Source organism: Acinonyx jubatus, chromosome D2 (assembly GCF_027475565.1).
Source record: "Acinonyx jubatus isolate Ajub_Pintada_27869175 chromosome D2, VMU_Ajub_asm_v1.0, whole genome shotgun sequence".
In the NCBI taxonomy this organism is placed as follows: Eukaryota; Metazoa; Chordata; class Mammalia; order Carnivora; family Felidae; genus Acinonyx; species Acinonyx jubatus.
Genome location: NC_069393.1, coordinates 45,669,624 through 45,689,069, shown reverse-complemented (window position 1 = coordinate 45,689,069; position 19,446 = coordinate 45,669,624). Strand labels below are relative to the sequence as shown.

Here is a 19,446-nt window from a genome sequence, read left to right as displayed (position 1 = left end):
ACTGCCCAGCAGGGGTGTGGCTGGTGGGTGTGGCTGAACGTACTGCCTCACATTTGGGCCCCTAAGTCTTAACCCCTCAGGTTCCTTTCCAGGGAAATTTCCGGTAGGGCTTTCACACAGCCTAACTCAGCCTTCGCAGAAGTCATTCCGGGCAGGCCTGGGATCAGCTACAGGGCTGTGGGTGTTGTGTTGGGGAAGAGACAGTGGCTGGCCTCTCCTGGGACACCTTTACCATGCATTATGCAACTGTATCATGTCACAGAAGAGACACTTTCTCTGAAGGACTGGAGGGGAAGAAGCCAATCTTAAGATGAGGGCCTGCAGTAGAGCTTCTAATTGTGGGTTTGGAAATAAATCATCCCAGTTATCTGTGAGCATACATACAGTGGGGATTTCAAATGCCTTGGATGTGAGCTGAAGGCTGAATGGGAGTAAGCCAGCATGCTTAGAAATTGTGGTTAACTTGCTGTTGGCCTTTGAGGTTCTGGGATCTCACCTTTTAAGTTGGAACCATGCTTCTAGAAGGTTCATTCCGTATGGGTTAGCAATTGGTGGCCTGAGAGCTGTGTCCAGGGTGGCCTATGGCCAGCATATTTTGGACAAAGAGAGAGGGAAGACCCAGCCCTTTCCCCAGAGCTCCCAGTATGGCTGTCTAAGAACATGCACCAGGAGTGGCCAGCTGCCAGGATCCTGGAACTTCTGGGTCATCATGTACATGGCCTCCAGCCGGTCTGTCCTTCCTACCAGCTGAAATCACCCTTACAAGGAAGCATAGGTTGGAAGAAGACACTTCTGCATCCAGAAATCTCCCTGAACATTCGAGATCCCCGGAACCGGAGCTAGGCAGGAGGGAGGCAGGACTCTGGGCCCTGGAGCACAGCCACAGACACACCCCAGCACCCAGCCCGAAGGGTGTCCCCCTCCCTGCTCTCTGATGACAGAGGAAGCCTACGCTATTTGTGTGGGCGCCCTGAGGTTAAGGTCAAAACCCTGAGACAGCTCCAAACAAACCACGGAGAAGCAGCAGCCTGTTATTAAGGCTGAAGGGAAAAAAAGCAAAGCTCCCTTCCCCACTTGCTTGGAGAGCCTGAGGAAGCGTTCTTCATATTACATTTCTCTGTGGCTGAGTTTTTCCTTACATGGTCCCCTGACTCACTTCTTTTTAAATAGTTACAAGAAGCAACAGAAAATGGACCAAAAAGAGAGTGCTTCTTTACTCTAATCCTCAAATTGTCCGATACCTTCTGGCACTTTCTCTGCAGCATTGGCACAAGGCTGAGGTCATCAAGAATTCCTGGGGACTGACCTTCACTGGGAGAAACTCCCCACTCTGGAGCCCACCCTGCACCTGGCCAGCAGCGACCCAGGCAGCTCACCACTCTTCTCCCTCCCTCGGGTGTTGAGTCTGATTACAGGAGTTCTTTGCAGGGCAGTGGTAAGGTGGTTGGTACTACCTCAAGGAGCCCTATTTTCTAGTACGAAGAAGAAGAGTATTGCCCACCTAAGACATTTTAAAGTTTATTTATTTATTTGGAAAGAGGGAGAGAGAGAGAGCGCGCGCGCGCTCGCGCAAGTCGGGGAGGGGCAGAGAGCAAGGGAGAGAGAGAGAGAGAGAGAGAGAAAGACAGAGAATCCCAAGCAGGCTTCGCACTGTCAGCTTGGAGCCTGATGCGGGGCTTGAACTCCTGAACGGTGAGACCATGACCTGAGATGGAATCAGGGGTCAGATGCTTAACTGACTAGAGCCACTCAGGCGCCCCAAGACATTTTATATAGCAGCTCGGCCATAAAAATGTCAGGACTGATGCACCCCTGTAGGCAACATCAGGCTTCTTGGCCGAGTGGACAGGCACTTTCTGGAAGCTCATGGGCTCTGGGGTGAATGAGCTGACTCTCCCGGTAGCATAGCTTGTGGCACGAGCCAACCTCTGGAGTTCGAAGTGAAGGGAAGCCAGAAGTGGCGTCTCTGGTTCCCACCGTGCCTCTGGCTGGCTTGTTTCCCGTTAGCCTCTTCCGGGCTGAGAAACACAGAGACTGGGCAGGGTAACTTTGGAAGAGAAGCTAAGGCTGGAAAGCACCCCAGGCCTTCTTGATGAGGCTTAGGGTTTACATGCGATGTGTGAGCTGAGCTGAGCTGGCCGGGAGTCAGAGCTCCAAGAAAATGCTGTGTTGGTCCTTTTGGAGTTCTGCACACCAACCCTGTCGGCCACAGCAGTGGAGCACGGAAGTTCTTGGCAAAGTTGGGGAACCAGCTGGAAAACTTCAGTGCCTGGGACGCAGTGGGCTGGGCGGGCCTGGGCCTTAACCATTCTTCCCTCCTTTTCCCGGGGGGCAGGGGAGGGCAGGAACCCTGTATGGGTGGCCTTACTTAGCTAAATATCTGCAGGGAGCAAGGGGAAGGGCTGGGAAAGAGCACCTTCTTATGGACAGAAGCAACCCAGAGTCCACATGAGGGTGAAGGATATTTGCACATCTTTGGTGGGGCTTTGCTCTAAGCCACTTGCTGGGAAGTGACCCACAAGAAAGAGCATCTGGGCAGCATGGAAAACAGCCCTGCCTCTGGGTTTGGGGTATAAGCACCCTACTTCATCCCTCCTACCTGTGCCTCACCTCACCCCTCTGAACTTCAACCTCCCCCTATAAAGTAGGGTTAAAGATGCCTATGTGGCAGGATTGTTGAGCATACATAGATTCTGGAGGAATAAAGGAACAAGCTCACGTGACTGTGGAAAATAGGGTTTTGACCAGAAAATGCAAGGCTAGACACGAACGCAAGGGTATAGGGACACTGTAATGTAGTTAGTAAGGTAGTTTCCCGGAGGGGTACAGATGGACAATTCTGAAACTGGTGTATGTGAATACTTTGAGCAAACAAACACAGGAAGGGATGATGGGTAGAAGGAGTCAAACTCCCCATGTTGTCCTTGGGGAACCACAGGGCCCCACCAGGACTGTGCACTACGGTGTAGACACTGGCCAATGAGCTGTTGAACTAGAACATATTTAAACATGACAGGTAAGATCAGTCTGTTGAATTACTATGGCTGCATAACAAATTGCCCCCAAACCTAGTGAGAGCTGGATCTTTCACTACACTCACAGTTTCTGAGGGTCAAGAATGCAGGCAGGGCAGATAGCTGAATTCGGAGGGGATAGCTAGTCTCTGCTCTGAGATGTTTGGGGCCCCAGCTGGAAGATTCAAAGACTAGAAAGCGGAATCATCCAAAGGCTCATTCACTCGTGTACGGGCTGGTCGGCTGGGGACCTTTGCCAGGGCTGTTGGTTGGAACACCTCCATGTGGCCTTTCTGTGTGGCCTGGGCTTCCTTACAACATGGTGGCTGAGTCCAAAGGAAAGTAGAAAGAGAGACACAGAGAGACACATGAACACACAGAATACTCCAGTATTCCACAATTTGGTTGTGTAGCAATTTATGTAACTACCTCTTTCTTTTGATGGATCTTTGAAATGTTTCCCTTCCCCTCCACCCCCCATTATAAATAATACTGCAGCATGCCTGGGTACCTCAGATGGTTGAGCGTCTGACTCTTGATTGAGGCTCAGGTCATGATCCCAGGGTCGTGGGATCAAGCCCCACTTTGGGCTCCAACCTGAGCATGAATCCTAGTTAAGAGTTTCCTTCTTAAGTAAGAGTCTCCCTCTTTCTCTCTCTCCCTCTCTCCTTCTGCCCCTCTCCCCCGCTCACACACAGGCTCAGGCTCTCTCTCAAATAAAAAATAATAACAAATAAAAAAATAGTTCTGCAACCAACATTTCTCTGTGTGTTATTTTATGCACATAGTACAAAATGTGAATGTTTCCTGGGAAGGAGACGGATGAGTAAAAGGCTGAGTGAAAGAGCAAGTCCATTTTTTATTGTAATGGACACTATCAAGTTTCCTTAGAGGAAGGCTCTGTGACCAAGAGAGTATAAAAGTACTCACTTCCTTACACCCTCACTAGCACCGGGTACTATCCGTCTTTTTCATCCTTGCTTGTCTTACGGGCAAAAGCAATACACTGCACATCATGTGTTTTTAATTTGTAGTTTCCTCATTATAGTTAGGTTGAGTTGGGCTGAACATCTCATATGTTTATCAGCCATCTGTAGTCCTTCTCCTGGGAATTGCCTGTTCATTTCCTTTACTGGACTATTCATTGCAGTTTCACTAAAAAGCAAAGAAATGCAAATTGAAACAGCGAGGTTTTGTTTTCTGTTTTGTTTTGGTTTTTTTAAGTGATGAAGTTAAAAAAAAAGGTGCCAAAGATTCCTGATGCTTGTGATGATTGATAGCACAGAAGTTCAGAAAACCACCCTATCATTAATTACGGTGTTAACTTCTATTTTCTTTCTGTGCATTTTTAATTAAAACACAATCCTAGCACCATATGAAAATATTCCAAGTTGTTTTATATGAGATGAGACCAATGTTGATTTAAAAAAATGTGAATAAAAATTTTCAGCATCATTTATTGACCGAGTCTTCTTTTTCTAGCAGACTTTTGTTAACTTTATCTGTTGAAAATTAAGATATATAATGTGATGTTTTTCTGGACTACTTTTATCTTCTATTGATCTACTTATTTTTTTTGTGTGCTGGTATCCCCCCCCCCTTTTTTTTATAAGGCAGGTCTCTGGATTTATTTGGTAAGAGAGAGCACAACTTACAGTTTTTCCTCTCTCCACCACGGAACATTGTCTCTTTGTAGGTGCAAGTGTGACCTTTCATCACTCCGTAAAGCTCTGTGGTGTTTTCCTTCATGCAGTGGCCTTTCACTCTGGAGAGGAGTATATTTTCCTAGGTGCTGGCTGTGTGGACAGTGTTGGGGTTACTTTTGGAATATCCGTCACCTTTTTGAGCTGTTTAGATTCGGGGATGCAGAGGAGTAGAGTTAGTGACACTGAGCAGAGATGGGAGGGAAATGGAGAGAAGTGTTTTGGAGGAAGTGTGTTCCAACACTGAGACCTCCAGGAGCAGAGACAGGCGGCAGGTAGGAAGGCATGCCAGAGTGACTCGGGGCCCGAACCCAAGAATCCTGAGATCATGACTTGAGCTGAAGTCAGATGGTTAGCTGACTGAGCCACCCACGTGCCCCAGTAGGCCCATTTTGATGTTGGGCGATGGCAGTGCGTGTGCAAACATGTGTGTAGTTAAGGGAACATGGTGTGAATTGTATGTATGCGCGCGTGAACAGAAACGTGTCATTAGGTAAATGTGTGTGTGAATTTGGGTGTGTGTGTTAGTTTATATGTGCATGAATGTGTATGTGTCTGTGTTTGTGTCTGTTTATGTACATTTAAGTGTATGTGTGTCTGAGTATTATGTGCGTGCCTGCGTGAGGATATATGTATTTATATGCGTATAAGTGTCTTTGTGGGTATGTTTAAGTATTTGTGTCTCTATGTGTGTGTAAGTGTTTCAATGTGTGTGCGTTTGTGTTTTATGTTTGCGATCCTGACAATAAACAAGACAGGAAAGGGTCCCACCGAGAAATGAGATCTTGGTGAGAAGCCTCTCCTCCCCTCTAGACTGGGTCTCAGTCCTTGCCATGGGTCACAGAACAGACCAGTGTCATCGATGAGGTCACAGAATAAAGCCAGGATCCTAGTAACCACAGGAAGCCCAGCAGCCACTTGGGCTGGGGCCAGCGGAGGACTTCGGCACAGCCCAAGCCAACCCTCACTAAACAGCTGGAGCGCCGAGTCCCCTGGGCTCTGGTGTCCAGTCATGAAACGCCACTTCACAGACCACAGGGGAGAACAATCACCAACAGATGGGACCAGCCTCAGCTTGGCCAGCCCAGAGCCCACGGGGGAGAGTGTGGAAGTGTGCGGTTCAGGTAGGTAAAAAGAGAGAGGGTTGGTTCCCTGGGAGGGAGGTCCTGGAGGGTGAGGGATGGGCACTGGGTCACCCTGCAGTGCTGTTGCAAAAGTGTATTGGCCATAAAAATGGACCAATGCCTGAGGCCATCGTGAGTACACGAGGTGATTTCAGGAGGTACACGGATGAAAACGTAAAATGTGAGTATATATTTTAATACACGTCGGAGAAGTAGAATTGGCATGTCAGCCCTGTGATTTCAGAATAATATAAAAAAGTCCCTTATAATAAATTGATTAAAGTTAATTCAGAACATCAATTTGAAGACCACTACGAAGTGACCATGGGCAGCACCTAAGGGTAACACCAGCTCAACGGTTAGTTAAACTCTGTGCCTCAGTTTCCTAATCTGTCAAAGAGGAATTGTTACAAGGTAATTTCGTAGGGCTTTTTTTAAAATATTAATGGAGTTAAAACATGGCAAGCACTTATATGGTGATGGGGTACAGTGAATGTTTAAGGAGAGGGCGAGATGTTCCCCAGGTAAGAACAAGATACATCACAAATGCTGAAGGTTCTAGAAGGGGGTGCTGGATGACCTGGCCAAAGCACTTTCCATGCTTTTTAAAATTAAGCCTTTTAAAAAATGTATTTTGAGAGAGAGGAAGCATGGGGGAGGGACAGACAGAGAGGAAGAGAGAGAATCTCAAGCAGGCTCTGCACTGTCAGTGAGGAACCCGATGTGGGGCTCAAACTCATGAACCGCGAGATCATGATGTGAGCCCAAACCAAGAGCTGGATGCTCAACCGACTGAGCCACTCAGGTGATCTCGCCCCTCACATGCGTGGCTTTTTAAATTGGCTTTACTGAGCTGTTAATTTACACATGAAAGTGTCATCAGTGTGTACAATTTGAAGAATTTTTTGTTAATGTACACTTGCATAACCACCACCATGGTCATGACCTGGAACATTTTGATGATCCCCAAAGTTTCCTTGTGATGCTTTGCAGTGAGTTCTCCTGCCACCTTCAGCTCCTGGCAACCCCTGATCTGTTCCCCCTCCCTATAGTTTTACCTTTCCTAGAATGACATCTAGAATGTCATCTAAGTGGAATCCTACAGTATAGGGCCTTTTTACCCTGGCTGCTTTCATTTAGAGTAATGCATTAGAGATTCATCCATGTTTTAAAGGCGTATTTTAAAAGTTCTTATTCATTTATTTTGAGAGGGACAGAGGTAACGCAATGGGGGAGAGACAGAGAGAGAGAAGGCGAGAGAGAATCCCAAGCAGGCTCCGCACTGTCAGTACAGAGCCCGATGCAGGGCTTGAAACTCACAAAACCATGAGATCATGACCCAAGCCGAAACCAACAGTGGGCGCTCAACCCTGAGCCAGCCACCCAGGCACCTGGAGATTCATCCATGTTGTACATATATCAGTAGATCATTCCTTTTTTTATCCATGAGTAGGGTTGCACTGTATGGATGTACCCTAATCTGTGTATTCACCAGCTGATGGTCTTTTTGGGGTTTAGTCAAGGTTTTGGTGATTCCATTCATACATTATTTGATCCTCACCTCGTACCCCCAGGAGGTAAGCATCCTCATCCCCATTTTATGGGGAAACACAACACAGGAGCTGATGGTACCTGCCCAAGGGCTCCTGAGCCTACGCCCTTCCGGAACCCTGGAGGTAGGTTGTGGCACTGATCCCTGCGGGGACGCTGATGAAATGTCCTTCCATTTCCCAGGGATGGTGGAGAGAGAGGAGACGCCTTCACGGTCGGGGCCGGCCATTCCCCACGAGGAGAACGTGTGCTTGGCCCACAGGGCTCCTGCGATGCTGAGCTGGAGCGGCTCCTCCTCCTCCCGGTCCTCCTCTGAGTATCAGTCTTACTCCCAGTACCAGTCTTGCTACTCCTGCCTGTACGACGACGAGGACACGGCCCAGCGAAGCGTGTGCGCCTTCTACACCCACGTGCAGACGGTGCAGGGCGTGGCCGTGGCCTGGGAGACCGAGTCGGGCTTTGAGCCGGTCAGCCGGAAGCCCCGCATTCACGAGGCCGAGTTCGTCAAGAGGCAGAGGAGGAAAGGCTCCTCCTTTGAGATGGCTTCCAACAGCGACCTGTGCTGGGAACTGGAAGCCAGCAAGAGCCACTGCTGCCCAGAGCAGGATGACGCGGAGCTGCTGGGGCCTCTGGAGTGCTGCCCGCAGGAGCTGCGGGACACCCCGGACTGGCTGGTCACCACGGACTACGGGCTGCGCTGTGTGGCCTGCTGTCGGGTCTTCCCCACGTTGGAGGCTCTGCTCAAGCACGCCCAATATGGCATCCAAGAGGGCTTCAGCTGCCAGATCTTTTTTGAGGAGATGCTGGAGAGAAGGCGGGCCCGGGGCCAAGTCCGGGAGCAGAAACTGGAGGAGGAGGAACAGAGCCCTTCAGAGGGCAGTGAATGTTCGCGGCCCCAGGCCAGGGCGCTTCCCTCGTAGCGGCAGCAGGAGCAGTGAGCCGGAGGTGATGTGCCCAGCCCTGCCCTCACCTCTGGCACCTCGGTGGCTCCTTCCCCAGCCAGCAGGACCAGAACTACCCCGGCAGGGGGGAGAAGAGGAGAGCCGGGGGGAGAAAGCAAGTGGGAGCCAGAGCTGGCAGGGCCGTGACAAGGGGGAGAACCCTTCCAAAGGGCACAGCGTTTCAACCAGAGTCCATTTCGAACCTGAATCCAAAGAGGGAGGGCTTCAAGTGTTTCTGACGATGGGCACAAGATCTGAAGCCCGCAAGCGTGTGGCCACAGAGATTTTTATTTTTTGCTGGTGGATCGAGCAGGTCATGACCCACAGGAGAGCCGACTGCAAATGAAGCTTCTGCCCTATATTTTTCATTGTTAGGAACCTGCTATATGCCCTAATTCTATGTCTTATTTTAGTGGGATTAAACTTGAGTAACTCAAAACTTAAGGCAATAGCTAAAGGGGTGAGCCATGCTATGAGGTTGGGGCCATAGGAAATTGCCATTTCTGTAGGTTACACACCAGCACAGACACCTGGAGACAGGCAGGTTCCCAGAGGTAGAGATGGGGTCTGGATAAGTCCTGCTACCTATGAGCTCATAGGTCAACACTATGTTTTAAAATGTTTCTACAATATTCATCTGCACCCTCCTATCCCCAGCTCCGGGGGCTGCACCGATTCAAGAAAATACATGGATGGCTCCCTGTGTGTAATGCACACTGATGAAACATGTAGCCCAACCTTCCAGTGAGAGGCAGGACAGGCAGTCGCAAGAAATGAATCACATAAAGGAGGTTTGGGGAGCTCAGTGGAGGGGCCCCAAACTCAGGCTGGTTGATGAGGAAGCAAAACTTTCCGAAAGAGGTGATGTTCACAAAGGCTTAGAGGACAGGTAGAATTAGTAAGACCAGGGCTTCTCACTCCTGGCGCTGTTGACATTTTAGACTGAATAATTGTCTTCATGTGTCTACTGGAGGAGGTTCGGCAGCATCCCTGGTCTCTCCCCACCAGATGCCAGTAGCATCTCCTCCCCTGCAACTGTGACAATTGAAAATGTCCTAGACATTAACAAACATTCCCTGGAGGCAAAAATCACTGCTTGGTTGACAATCACTGAGCTAGACAAGAATGAGGATCTTCAGAGAAGGATTGGCACAATATGTTTGGGCAATTGCCAGCCACTTGGCCTGGCTGGAATGCTGGAGACATTTCTCCTCTCCAGTGCTCCATAAAAATTTAGCACCTGCTATGTGCCAGGCACTGTACTGGGCACAGGGAACAAACAGTGAATAGGCATGGATGGTTCCCTGTGTAGCTTGCAGAAAGCTGGCAAAAATAGACTGTATGTATACATATTTAGAAATAATTACAGAAGCACTCATTTCATGACCTTTAAGGCCCTCCATGGCCCGGGCTTTGCTAACTTCTCCATCACCATTTCTTAGCATTTGCTGCTTCCCTTGCTATGCTCCATTTCCATTCGCCCTCCTTCTTTCCTTAAAAGCTCCAGGCTTTCATACCTCAGGGCCTTTGCACTTGCTCTCTCCTCTAAGTGGAGTGCAAACCCTTCTCTGTCATTCTTCTGGCTGACTGCTGACCCTTTGTTCATCCTTGACGCTTCAGCCTTGTCACTTTTTCAAAGGGGACTTCTCCAATCATACCACCTGGTGCGTGCCTCATTCTAAGTGCAGATGATTTTAAAAAAAGAAGTGGCATGATCAGACTTATGTCATTCTGGTTGTATGTGAAATATGGATTGGTGCAGTAGCAAAAGAAGAAAGGATCAAGTAGCCAGATCACTTAAGAGGCAGTTGCAGAAACCCAGATATAAGGGATAATGTGGTCTGGACAAGGCTTGTCACAAGCCAAGAGGAAGTGAATGGATGCATTCAAGATGTATTTGGGGAATAGATTCAAAGCACTTGGGGATGGGTGGATGTGGGGGTGGGGAAAATGGGCTTGTCAGGGTAGACTCCCAGGATCACAGCAGGAGCAAATGGTAGATGGTTGTTCAGTGATATGAAGAACTTTGGAGAAAGATCGGCTGTATGTGTGCGCTTGCGTGTGTGAGAATGTGCATGTGTGCATGTGAGAATGTGCATGTGTACATGTGTATACATGTACAAGTGTCTGCGTGTGGATGTACATGCCTAAGTGCTGGGGCTGGTGGCTGTAGAAGTCAATTAGGACAAAATCAAATCTAAATACTAATGACACATCCAAGCAGAAATGTTGAGTAGGAAGTGATTTATGATTTAGAATTCTGAAGACAAGTCTGGATCAGAAACAAATTAGGAAAGTAACAGCACATGGATGGTACCATATTTAAAACAACAACAGTGGATGGATGAGGTTAAGTAGGGAATTGGGGTAGAGTTACGTTGTAAGTGTGGTATGTGAAGGAAGGAGCAATCAGATGTGGGATACATGTCTTAGTTTTCCTCAAAGTCAACAAAACACTAAGATTGTTTCTGGGAATGGTGAGCAGTGTTAAATGTGGGGGAGAGTGGGAGTGAGTTGAGGATGAGACATTTTTCATTTCATCTGGCACATGGAGGTTGCTGATGGCTCTGATGAGAGCAGTCTCGGACCAAGTGGGGCAGAGGCCAGATGGGCATGGGCCAGTAGTGGACATGAGGCCAACCACTGGGGATGAGTATTAGACAACTCTACTGGCAAAATTTTTTTTTAAAGGGAAAGCAACTATGGCTGTAGCTGGACAAAAGGAAAGACGAAGAGGGGAGAGAGCAAGTTTATATGCTAATGAGAATGATTCAGTAGAGAGGAGGAGACAGAATGTAAGAAAAGTGGGGAAATCCTAGAACAGTGGAGCAGGTGAGAGAGGGCTGCATCCTGAACAGATATGCAGAAGTGGGCCCTTGACAAGAACATCTTTGTGTTCATCGTTGTACCCAGATGGACAGTTAGGTCAAGTAGGGCTTAGGAGAGAGAATTATAAAACTTGAAGCCCACCCCACCTCCCACTGAAAACTTCAGGGAGCTCTTGAGGAATTGTCAGCAAGTCAGGTTTGCATTTACGAAAGATTACTGGTGAACAGGATCAAGAGTGGATGAAAGAGAACATTGCTGGCAACAAGGACTGCAGTTAAACCACTGAAGGCAGGATGAGTTCAAGAGATGTTTGAGAGATGGAAATGATTTGGGCTAGTGTTTGATGAGGGTGGTGAGAGGAAGGCGTCCAGAATGACTTCCAGGTTTATTTTTAACTGGGTGGCTGGTGAGTAAAGGTGCCATTTCCAGATAGTAGAATACCAAAGGAGAAGATTTGCTGGGATACCAATGAGTCCAGTCTCGAATAAGCTCAGCTTGTGATAGAAACATTCAGAAGGGAGTTTGAAGGATCTAAAGCTTACAAAGGATGGCAATGGATTTCAGCAAATCACTACCTAAATTAAATCTACAAGCGTATGGTTAGCTAAGGCCATGGCGGTTTATGTGGGCCTTAAGTGAGATGCATTCTCTCTGCTAGCCGCAGTGCAACAGGAAGTCATGAGATCATCTTAGAACAGACATCGACCATGGGGATGGTGTCTTATCACCACTTTCAAGATGTGGCAGAGTCATGGACTTCCTAAATTCACTGTGAAACACACTGGAGGATCTTCAGAAAGGAAAAGGGGATGGGACAATGGCCCAATTTTGTCAAGCTCTTCTTGGAAGGGCTATCTGGTGTTTGAGGGAGGCTCAGTAGACAGGTAGAATCAAAGGACAGTCTAAGAGAAGGAGAGGCAGCTGAACCAGAAATAGTAGAGCACTAGTGAGGAGAACATTTCTATTTAGAAATCAGGGAAATAGGGGCGCCTGGGTGGCGCAGTCGGTTAACCGTCCGACTTCAGCCAGGTCACGATCTCGCGGTCCGTGAGTTCGAGCCCCGCATCAGGCTCTGGGCTGATGGCTCAGAGCCTGGAGCCTGTTTCCGATTCTGTGTCTCCCTCTCTCTCTGCCCCTCCCCCGTTCATGCTCTGTCTCTCTCTGTCCCAAAAATAAATAAACGTTGAAAAAAAAAAAAGAAATCAGGGAAATAAAATAAGCATAGCATGTAAGCTCTGGAATTTCAAACTTTAAAAGACATGTATAGCCTTGGTATTCTAAGGGCCAAGAATTGCTCTAAATGCCTTCTGGATATTAAGTCATGTAACACTCTCGGTAATCCACTGTGGTGGGTCCTGTGATTAGCTTGATAGGTGAGTAGGCTAAGACCTTACCAAGGTTGTACAAGCTGGCATACAGCAGAGTCAGGCTTCACACCCAGGCAGCGTGTGCTCTATGCTCTAATCTTCACATGGAGAAGAAAATTTTAATGTAAAGCCAGATGCAAGGTATTTAGAAAAGCAAACATGTCAACTCCACAGGTTCTATTTTCTTTAGATTAAGTAGCAGCAGCTGGAGATCCCGGGAAAATGATGGGCGTTCAGAATAAATGAAAGATGACAGGAACCTTGGGTAAGCAAACTTTTAATGTAGAGGATAACTTAAGCTGACATGGACGGGGAAAGGAAGGGATAAAATTGTTCTTAAGTAGTGACTTGTTCTTAAAATACAGCTTAAACTCAGCTGAGTTAAGTATTCATTTGCGGTTTAAACTCATCACTTTACAGAAGCCTGGGACTGCCACCAAATAAGGTAAGTATCAGAGTGAGTAAGGAGAACCCCTCCAGGGGGCTTGAACCACTTAGATCTTGAACCACTTTAGACCTTTTGTTTTCCCAAACCATAGAAAAAGATGCAATTCATTTTATGACACTTATAGAAACCTGAAAACAGTGCCTGACAAAAATGGCACTAAAAAAGTAAATATATCAATGTCACTTATAAACACAAAATAATACCTAATTAAATTTTTTTCAACTAGGGTGCCAAGATAATTCAATGGGGAAAGAATAACCTTGTCAGCAAATAGTGCTGGGACAACTGGGTATCGATATGCAAAAGAGTGAAGTTGGATCCCTACCTCACACCGTATGTAAACATTAAAATGAAAAAGGCCTACTGCAGCAGTTAAAACTATAAAACTCTTAAAGGAAGACAGAGATGTAAATCTCCATGATGTTGGATCAGGCAATGGTCTCTTAGATATGACACTGAGAGCACAAGGAAACAGAAAAATAGAAGTTGGATTTCACCAAAATTAAAAACTTTTGTGTCCAAAGGACATTATCAAGAAAATGAGAAACAATACACAGAATGGGAGAGAATACTTGCACATCCCATATGAACTCTTATAATAAAATACAAGCATTCCAATTAAAAGATGAGCAGAAGACTTAAAAGATATTTCCTCAAAACAGATATACACATGACCAATAAGCACACGAAAAGATGCTCAACATCATTTGGTTGTAGGAATGTACAATGGTGCAGCCACTTTAGAAAACATCCTGGCAGTTCCTCAAAAGGTCAAAAATGGAGTTACTATATGATCCAGCAACTCTGATAATTGAAAACAGGCCCACACAAAAGCTTGCACTTCAATATTCATAGCAACATTATTTCTAATACAAAAAAGTAAAAACAACCTACATGACCATCAAATGATGCATGGAGAAACAAAACATGGTATATCCATACAATGGCATATTTTACAGTCATAGAAAGGAAAAAAAAATAAGATGAAGATCCCATGCTACAACACGGATGAACCTTGAAAACAGTATGCTAAGGAAAATAAGTCAGACTCAAAGGCTATATTAATGCATGATTCTATTTAAATTTTTTTTTAATGTTTATTATTGAGAAAAAGAGAGAGACAGAACATGAGCAGGGGAGGGGCAGAGAGAGGGGGAGACACAGAATGCGAAGCAGGCTCCAGGCTCCGAGCTGTCAACACAGAGCCCCATGCGGGGGTCGAACTCACAAACTGCGAGATCATGACCTGAGCCAAAGTCGTTCGCTCAACCAACTGAGCCACCCAGGCGCCCCAATGCATGATTCTATTTACATGAAACATCCAAACAGGCAAATTATTATAGAGACAGAAAATGGATTAGTGGTTGCCAGGGATTTAGGGGAAGAAGAGGAATGGGAAGTGCTTGCTAATGGATATGAAGTTTCTTCTTTGGCTGACAGAAGCATTCTGGAATTAGATGGCACTGATGGTTACACAACTTGGTGAATTACTGTAAACCACTTAGTCATATGCTTTAAAAAGCCAAGTTTTATGGTATGTGAATTATATCTCCATCTAAAAAGCCATGTAATACAACAATTATTCCTATATTATTAAATTAAGGATAGAAATTTTCTTCAGATGATATAAAGTATCTCAAGCCAACTAGCAAAATAATCTGCAGGTCTTTCCACTGATACCAGATAAACTATGTCTATTACAGTTTTTACTTAATATTGTTCTGGAAGTTACAGCAAATTCAATAAAACACAAAACAAGTGTTACAAATAATAGAAAAATCTCTCCATTTTCAAAATCACAATGTACTTACCTTGAAAGCTCGAATGAATTAACTCAAAATTATTGAAAAGAAGAGGTAAACAAAGGGTTGAGGTAAAAGATGGATGTCAAAAGCTTTCTTGTGAATTAGATGTGACTAATTAGGAAATAACACGGACAATACTCCATTCACTAGAGAAACAGACATTTGTGGAAATATTGTTAAGTGGGATGAAATGTCAGAGTGATTATCTCTTGTTGATAAGTGTTGATAAATTTTGTTTTTGCTCTGTAATGTAATGTGCACCATTTTTAAAGTTTTCTAAGGGAGGAAGTATGGCTTTTACAATAAAAAGACAAACATTTAATCACACCTCACCTCAGGTTAGAAGTGACATTTGGGGCCTTCCAGGTCCACATTTGTGGTCTACGTGCTTGGAGAACCCCAGCTTCTAACATTGTACTTCTTGGTCCTTGTGAATCAAATTAGCTCTGATATTAAGAGTACTTTGTAATGGATGAGGATCCAGCCAACTCAAGAGAGTCGTTACAGAGCCCTTTTTGTGGTGTGCCCTCATTTCTTACGAAAGTTGATGAAAGCTGCAAGTAAGAGGGAGATCTTGAGAGAGAACTGAGGTGGGAGCTCAGTTGAGAGAAAGAGCAAAAATGGTGAAGCTGGGAAAGAAAACAAGATCATGCAAACAGGGCCCTGCAGGGAGACCCAAAGACAGTGCAGGAGGATGAAGGAAAGAGGAAGTTGGGGAAGGGAGCCGGAAGGGTTGAAAGAGAGGAATGGCAAGTATAAGGAATACCTTGACTGAGGAATTTGATATCACAAAGGGGGTCCAGGTAGGAGGCTGGTGGGGAAAGATGAAGTTCCCATCAAAGATGGCGGAACCCTGACTGATAGGACTCAGCAGTCTCTGAGTTGTCAGTGATGGATACTAGTATGGGCTAAATTGTGTACCTCCCAAATTCGTATGTTGAAGTTCTAACCCCTAGTACCTCAGGATGTGACTTTATTTGGAGATAAGGTCTTTAAGGAAGTAACTAAGGTAAAATGAAGTCACTAGGGTAGGCTCTAACCCAACATGACTGGTGTCTTGATAAAAAGGGCAGATTAAACACAGAAGGAAGATCATGTGAAGAAGACATAGGGAGAAGATGGCCATCCACGAGCTAAGGACAGAGCCTCAGAAAAACTGGTCCTGCACGCACCTCAATCTTAGACTTCTGGCCTCTAGAATTGTGAGAAAATAAATGTCAGTTGCTCGCACCCCGACCCCCCTTCTGCAGTATCTTGTCAGGTAGCCCTAGGAGATAATATAGATGCTGAAGAGGAGGAGCCAGAGGCAGGAAGGCAGCAGCCAGCAGGTCCATGCTTCCAGTGGGGAGGCTTCAAGGTCCCAGGTCCTTAGGACCTTAGGACCAAGGTCCCAGGTCCTTAGGAGAGCAAGCACACAGTGAGCGCTCAATCAATGTGTGTTCATTTGAATGCCCGAAATGGCATAAATACATTTGGGAACAAACCGGCTGACTTCTGACAAACGCAAAGTGGCCCACTGGCCCCTAGGACTCATAGTGCTTTGGGCACCCGTCTGAGGGTTTTGCAGGAGGAATCTGGTGTATGAGCGCACAGTGGCATGGGGATTAGTTAAGAGAGCACAGTACGTTTTCTCGGATTTTCTTCTAAGCCTCTAACGCTTCCTCTCTCTGTGAGACCTAGCTGAGGCCCCAGCAGCAGATGAGCTGGGCAGAGGGAAAATGGGGGCCTGGGTGTGCTGAGGTGCAGGGGAGGTGGAACAAGCAGTTCGTGCAAATGCTACCTCTGGAGCTCAAAGCCTGACATCGGGAGCCAGACCCTGTGTGTACCTGACGTGTGCGTGCAGGTACGAGGATGTGAATGTGTGTGCGCGTGTAGCATGCACCACTCTGCACTGGGCCGTGCTGTGCCTGGCTTGGGGCAGAGCACAAGGACCTGGTGAGAAGGCCCAGGGGTGATTCTGACCCCCCGGAGGGCTTGTTGGGGCCCAAGAGTACCCACCCAGGACTTTAGCCTGAGGTACCTTCAGTCTTGGCAGAAGGGAGTAAGGATACCCCACAGCAGCGTTGCTCAAACTTGAGTCCCATCCTTGCCAAGCACAAAACATCCTTACGGGCCTGTGTCGACCGACATGATTGCTGCTGCAATGACTTTACTCAAATGTAAACAATCAGATGGATAGTTGATCGTAAGTATAAAATAAACACAAATTTACAAATTAAACACAAACACCATTACGCCAGTCATAAAACTCCATCTAGCAGCATTAATTTTATGCGACTGTTGAGCTCAGTGTTTGTAAAACCCACTTGCTTCTGGAGTATGAGAGGGACGCAGTGGAAGGCAGATTGCACTGTGGGAGATGGGTCCTCACCACCATGGGCTGAGACGACGTGGTCTCCCAGCATGGACGCTATGGATGCGTAAAGTCATACCTCTTGAGGTCACCCTGATTGCCAGACTAAATGCAGACAAGGTGCCCCCAGGTGCCACAAGAGATTTATAAGGTATTAGAAATTATTCATGTGCTTTAAAATCTTTTCTAGATCTTCCTAAAGTTTCCAGGATTCTATGAGGGAGTGAAAGCTCTCTCCTTTCCTAGGAGAAAAAGAGACTGAGAGCACTCATGTGGAACATCCTTCATTCCCCAGACATTCCCCCATTGTTTCCCCCATACCTGAGGCCTGGGCTCAAGCAAGAGGGACACAGGGATGATTGGGAGCCAGCGTCTGGCCTTGGGGACCAGACAGTCCAGCAGGGACATTTACTTGAGTATCAATGATGTCATAAGTATCAACGATGCTAGCTTGTATAGGAAACCATGGGGGCTTGGGAGAGAAGACCTAACAGACTTTTGGGGCTTGGAAAGCTTCCTGGAAGAGGTGATGAATGCTCAGAAAAGGAGCTGAGCACAAATGAGAGGAAAATGAGAAGCTAGATGTGCTGAGCATCTTGGAAGATTAGAAGTCCAGCTGTGCCCTTGAGGGGCAATTATTCCAGACATCCCAAGCTGAGCTAGAACTGGCGCTCTGCATTTCTAGAACAAAGGCTACCTTAGTGAACAGGAGAAAGAGGGTTTTTCCCCTCTAGAGACCTCACCTCTTGTCCCCACAATCTCTTCTGAAGGGGTGGTTAACAGTTCCATTCAGCAATTTCACCATCAGAGAGCCATTCTTTGAGTTAAAAAATTTTTTTTGTAGTGTAATAATGATATCCTTGGAAAGGTCATATAGTAGGGCAATATCAGCCTGAATTAGTTCCTTAGTTTGTGACAGGTTTGGAGAAAGTCCCCGTGGGAATGGAGATGGAATTTGGGTGGGACTGTGGAAGAGACGTTGGGCCAGATGTTGACGCTTATGTGTGGGGTGGGTGCATGTGTGTGTGCAGGTAGGGGAGCCAAAGGGTGGGGAAGATAGGATGTCTTCTTGCTCGCTGGGTAGCCTCAGCTTTCTCTGCCTCCGAGGGAGGTTACTATAGGTGCTGCACAAAGGACTAGCTCCTTGCACCCTGCCCTCTTCCAGCCAGGAAGGCTGGACGGAGCAACCTGGCCCTCCTGAGATGGAGATCAGAGCTTTAGCTCCCGCAGCTATCAGCCCGGCTTCTCCCTGGAGCCAGAGTTTGGGACGACCTGAGCAGTCTGGCTCTGATTTTCCTGGTTTGCTCTCCACCAAGGGTAGCTAAGAGCAGCGCTCAGCTGGCCCCACTGACTCCAGAGGGAACTAGCACCCCTCTGCAGAAGCAGAGTAGGTGTGAGAGGAAAGCCGGGCTGACAGTAGGAGCCTCGGCTCGCAGATGCCTGATCTGAGAGCAGCATGCAAGGTGGGTGCCAAGCAGCGTGCTGACCTGGAGGTGGTGTAAGACAATCAGCAGTCATTTTGTACTTGGACATGACTCTGAATCTTGTAAACCCCCTTCACAAAAGCCCAGAAGCCCTCGGTTACCCCTGAGTACGGCATCAGTGACTTGCATTCATCCTGTCTCTTGATGTTTCTCAATGGGTGCACCACTGGCATTTTGTGTTGACTGTTATTCCCGGCGCGGGACTGCCCACTGCATTGTGCGATACCGCATCACAGCCCAGTCCGCCAATGCCAGTCGTGACCCCACCCCAAGATCGTTGTAACAATTGGGAGTACCTGGGTGGCTCAGTTAGTCAAGCATCAGACTTCAGCTCAGGTCATGATCTCACGGTTCGTGGATTCAAGCCCCGCATCGGGCTCTGTGCTGACAGCTCAGAGCCTGGGGCCTCCTTCAGATTCTGTGTCTCCCTCTCTCTCTGCTGCTCCTCTGCTCGCACTGTCTCTCTCAAAAATAAATAAACATTAAAAAAAAAAAAAAAAAAGATCGTTGTAACAATCGAAAATGCCCTGCACATTCCCAAAGCCCTCTAGGGGGTTCCTGCTGCCCAGTGACCGGAGCCACCGGCTGTCTCTCAAAGAGTAGACTCAACCAAGATCCACTGAAACTTCCTTCACTGATCAACCCAAAGTACTGAGCACCTGAGTGCATAGTGCCAATGGAGCAGGGAGACCAGGATGGGTGTGAACAGCGGGGTGTATGAGAGAGGGTGAGGGGCTGGGTGGAGACCCCTTGGCAGGGTTCTGGCACGAACTCTGCTCCCAGCTCCAGATCCCCCTGGCCCAGTAAAGCCTGTTATTTAGAAACGC

At 47.1% G+C, this 19,446-nt stretch overlaps 1 protein-coding gene and 1 long non-coding RNA gene across 3 annotated transcripts; one reads left to right on the top strand and one right to left on the bottom strand.

Annotated features, from left to right (window-relative positions):
- Positions 1–3,853: 3,853 nt before the first annotated feature.
- On the bottom strand, positions 3,854–5,632 carry LOC106989852 (uncharacterized). The gene is made up of 3 exons (XR_001432615.3): positions 5,489–5,632; positions 4,670–4,861; positions 3,854–4,169 (listed from the first exon to the last, which is right to left on the bottom strand). It is a non-coding gene; the product is annotated as an uncharacterized LOC106989852 (long non-coding RNA).
- On the top strand, positions 5,569–16,123 carry FAM170B (family with sequence similarity 170 member B). 2 transcript variants are annotated; one of them, XM_053207337.1, is made up of 3 exons: positions 5,569–5,841; positions 7,576–8,337; positions 13,204–16,123. In XM_053207337.1, the coding sequence occupies exons 1-2, from the start codon at positions 5,580–5,582 to the stop codon at positions 8,310–8,312; spliced, it is 999 nt and encodes a 332-aa protein (XP_053063312.1). In that variant the 5' UTR covers positions 5,569–5,579; the 3' UTR covers positions 8,313–8,337; positions 13,204–16,123. The 2 variants fall into 2 exon arrangements, with proteins under 2 accessions (XP_053063312.1, XP_014943786.3); XM_015088300.3 differs by lacking the exon at positions 13,204–16,123 and having other exon boundaries at positions 5,572–5,841; positions 7,576–12,145.
- The last annotated feature ends 3,323 nt before the right edge of the window (positions 16,124–19,446 follow it).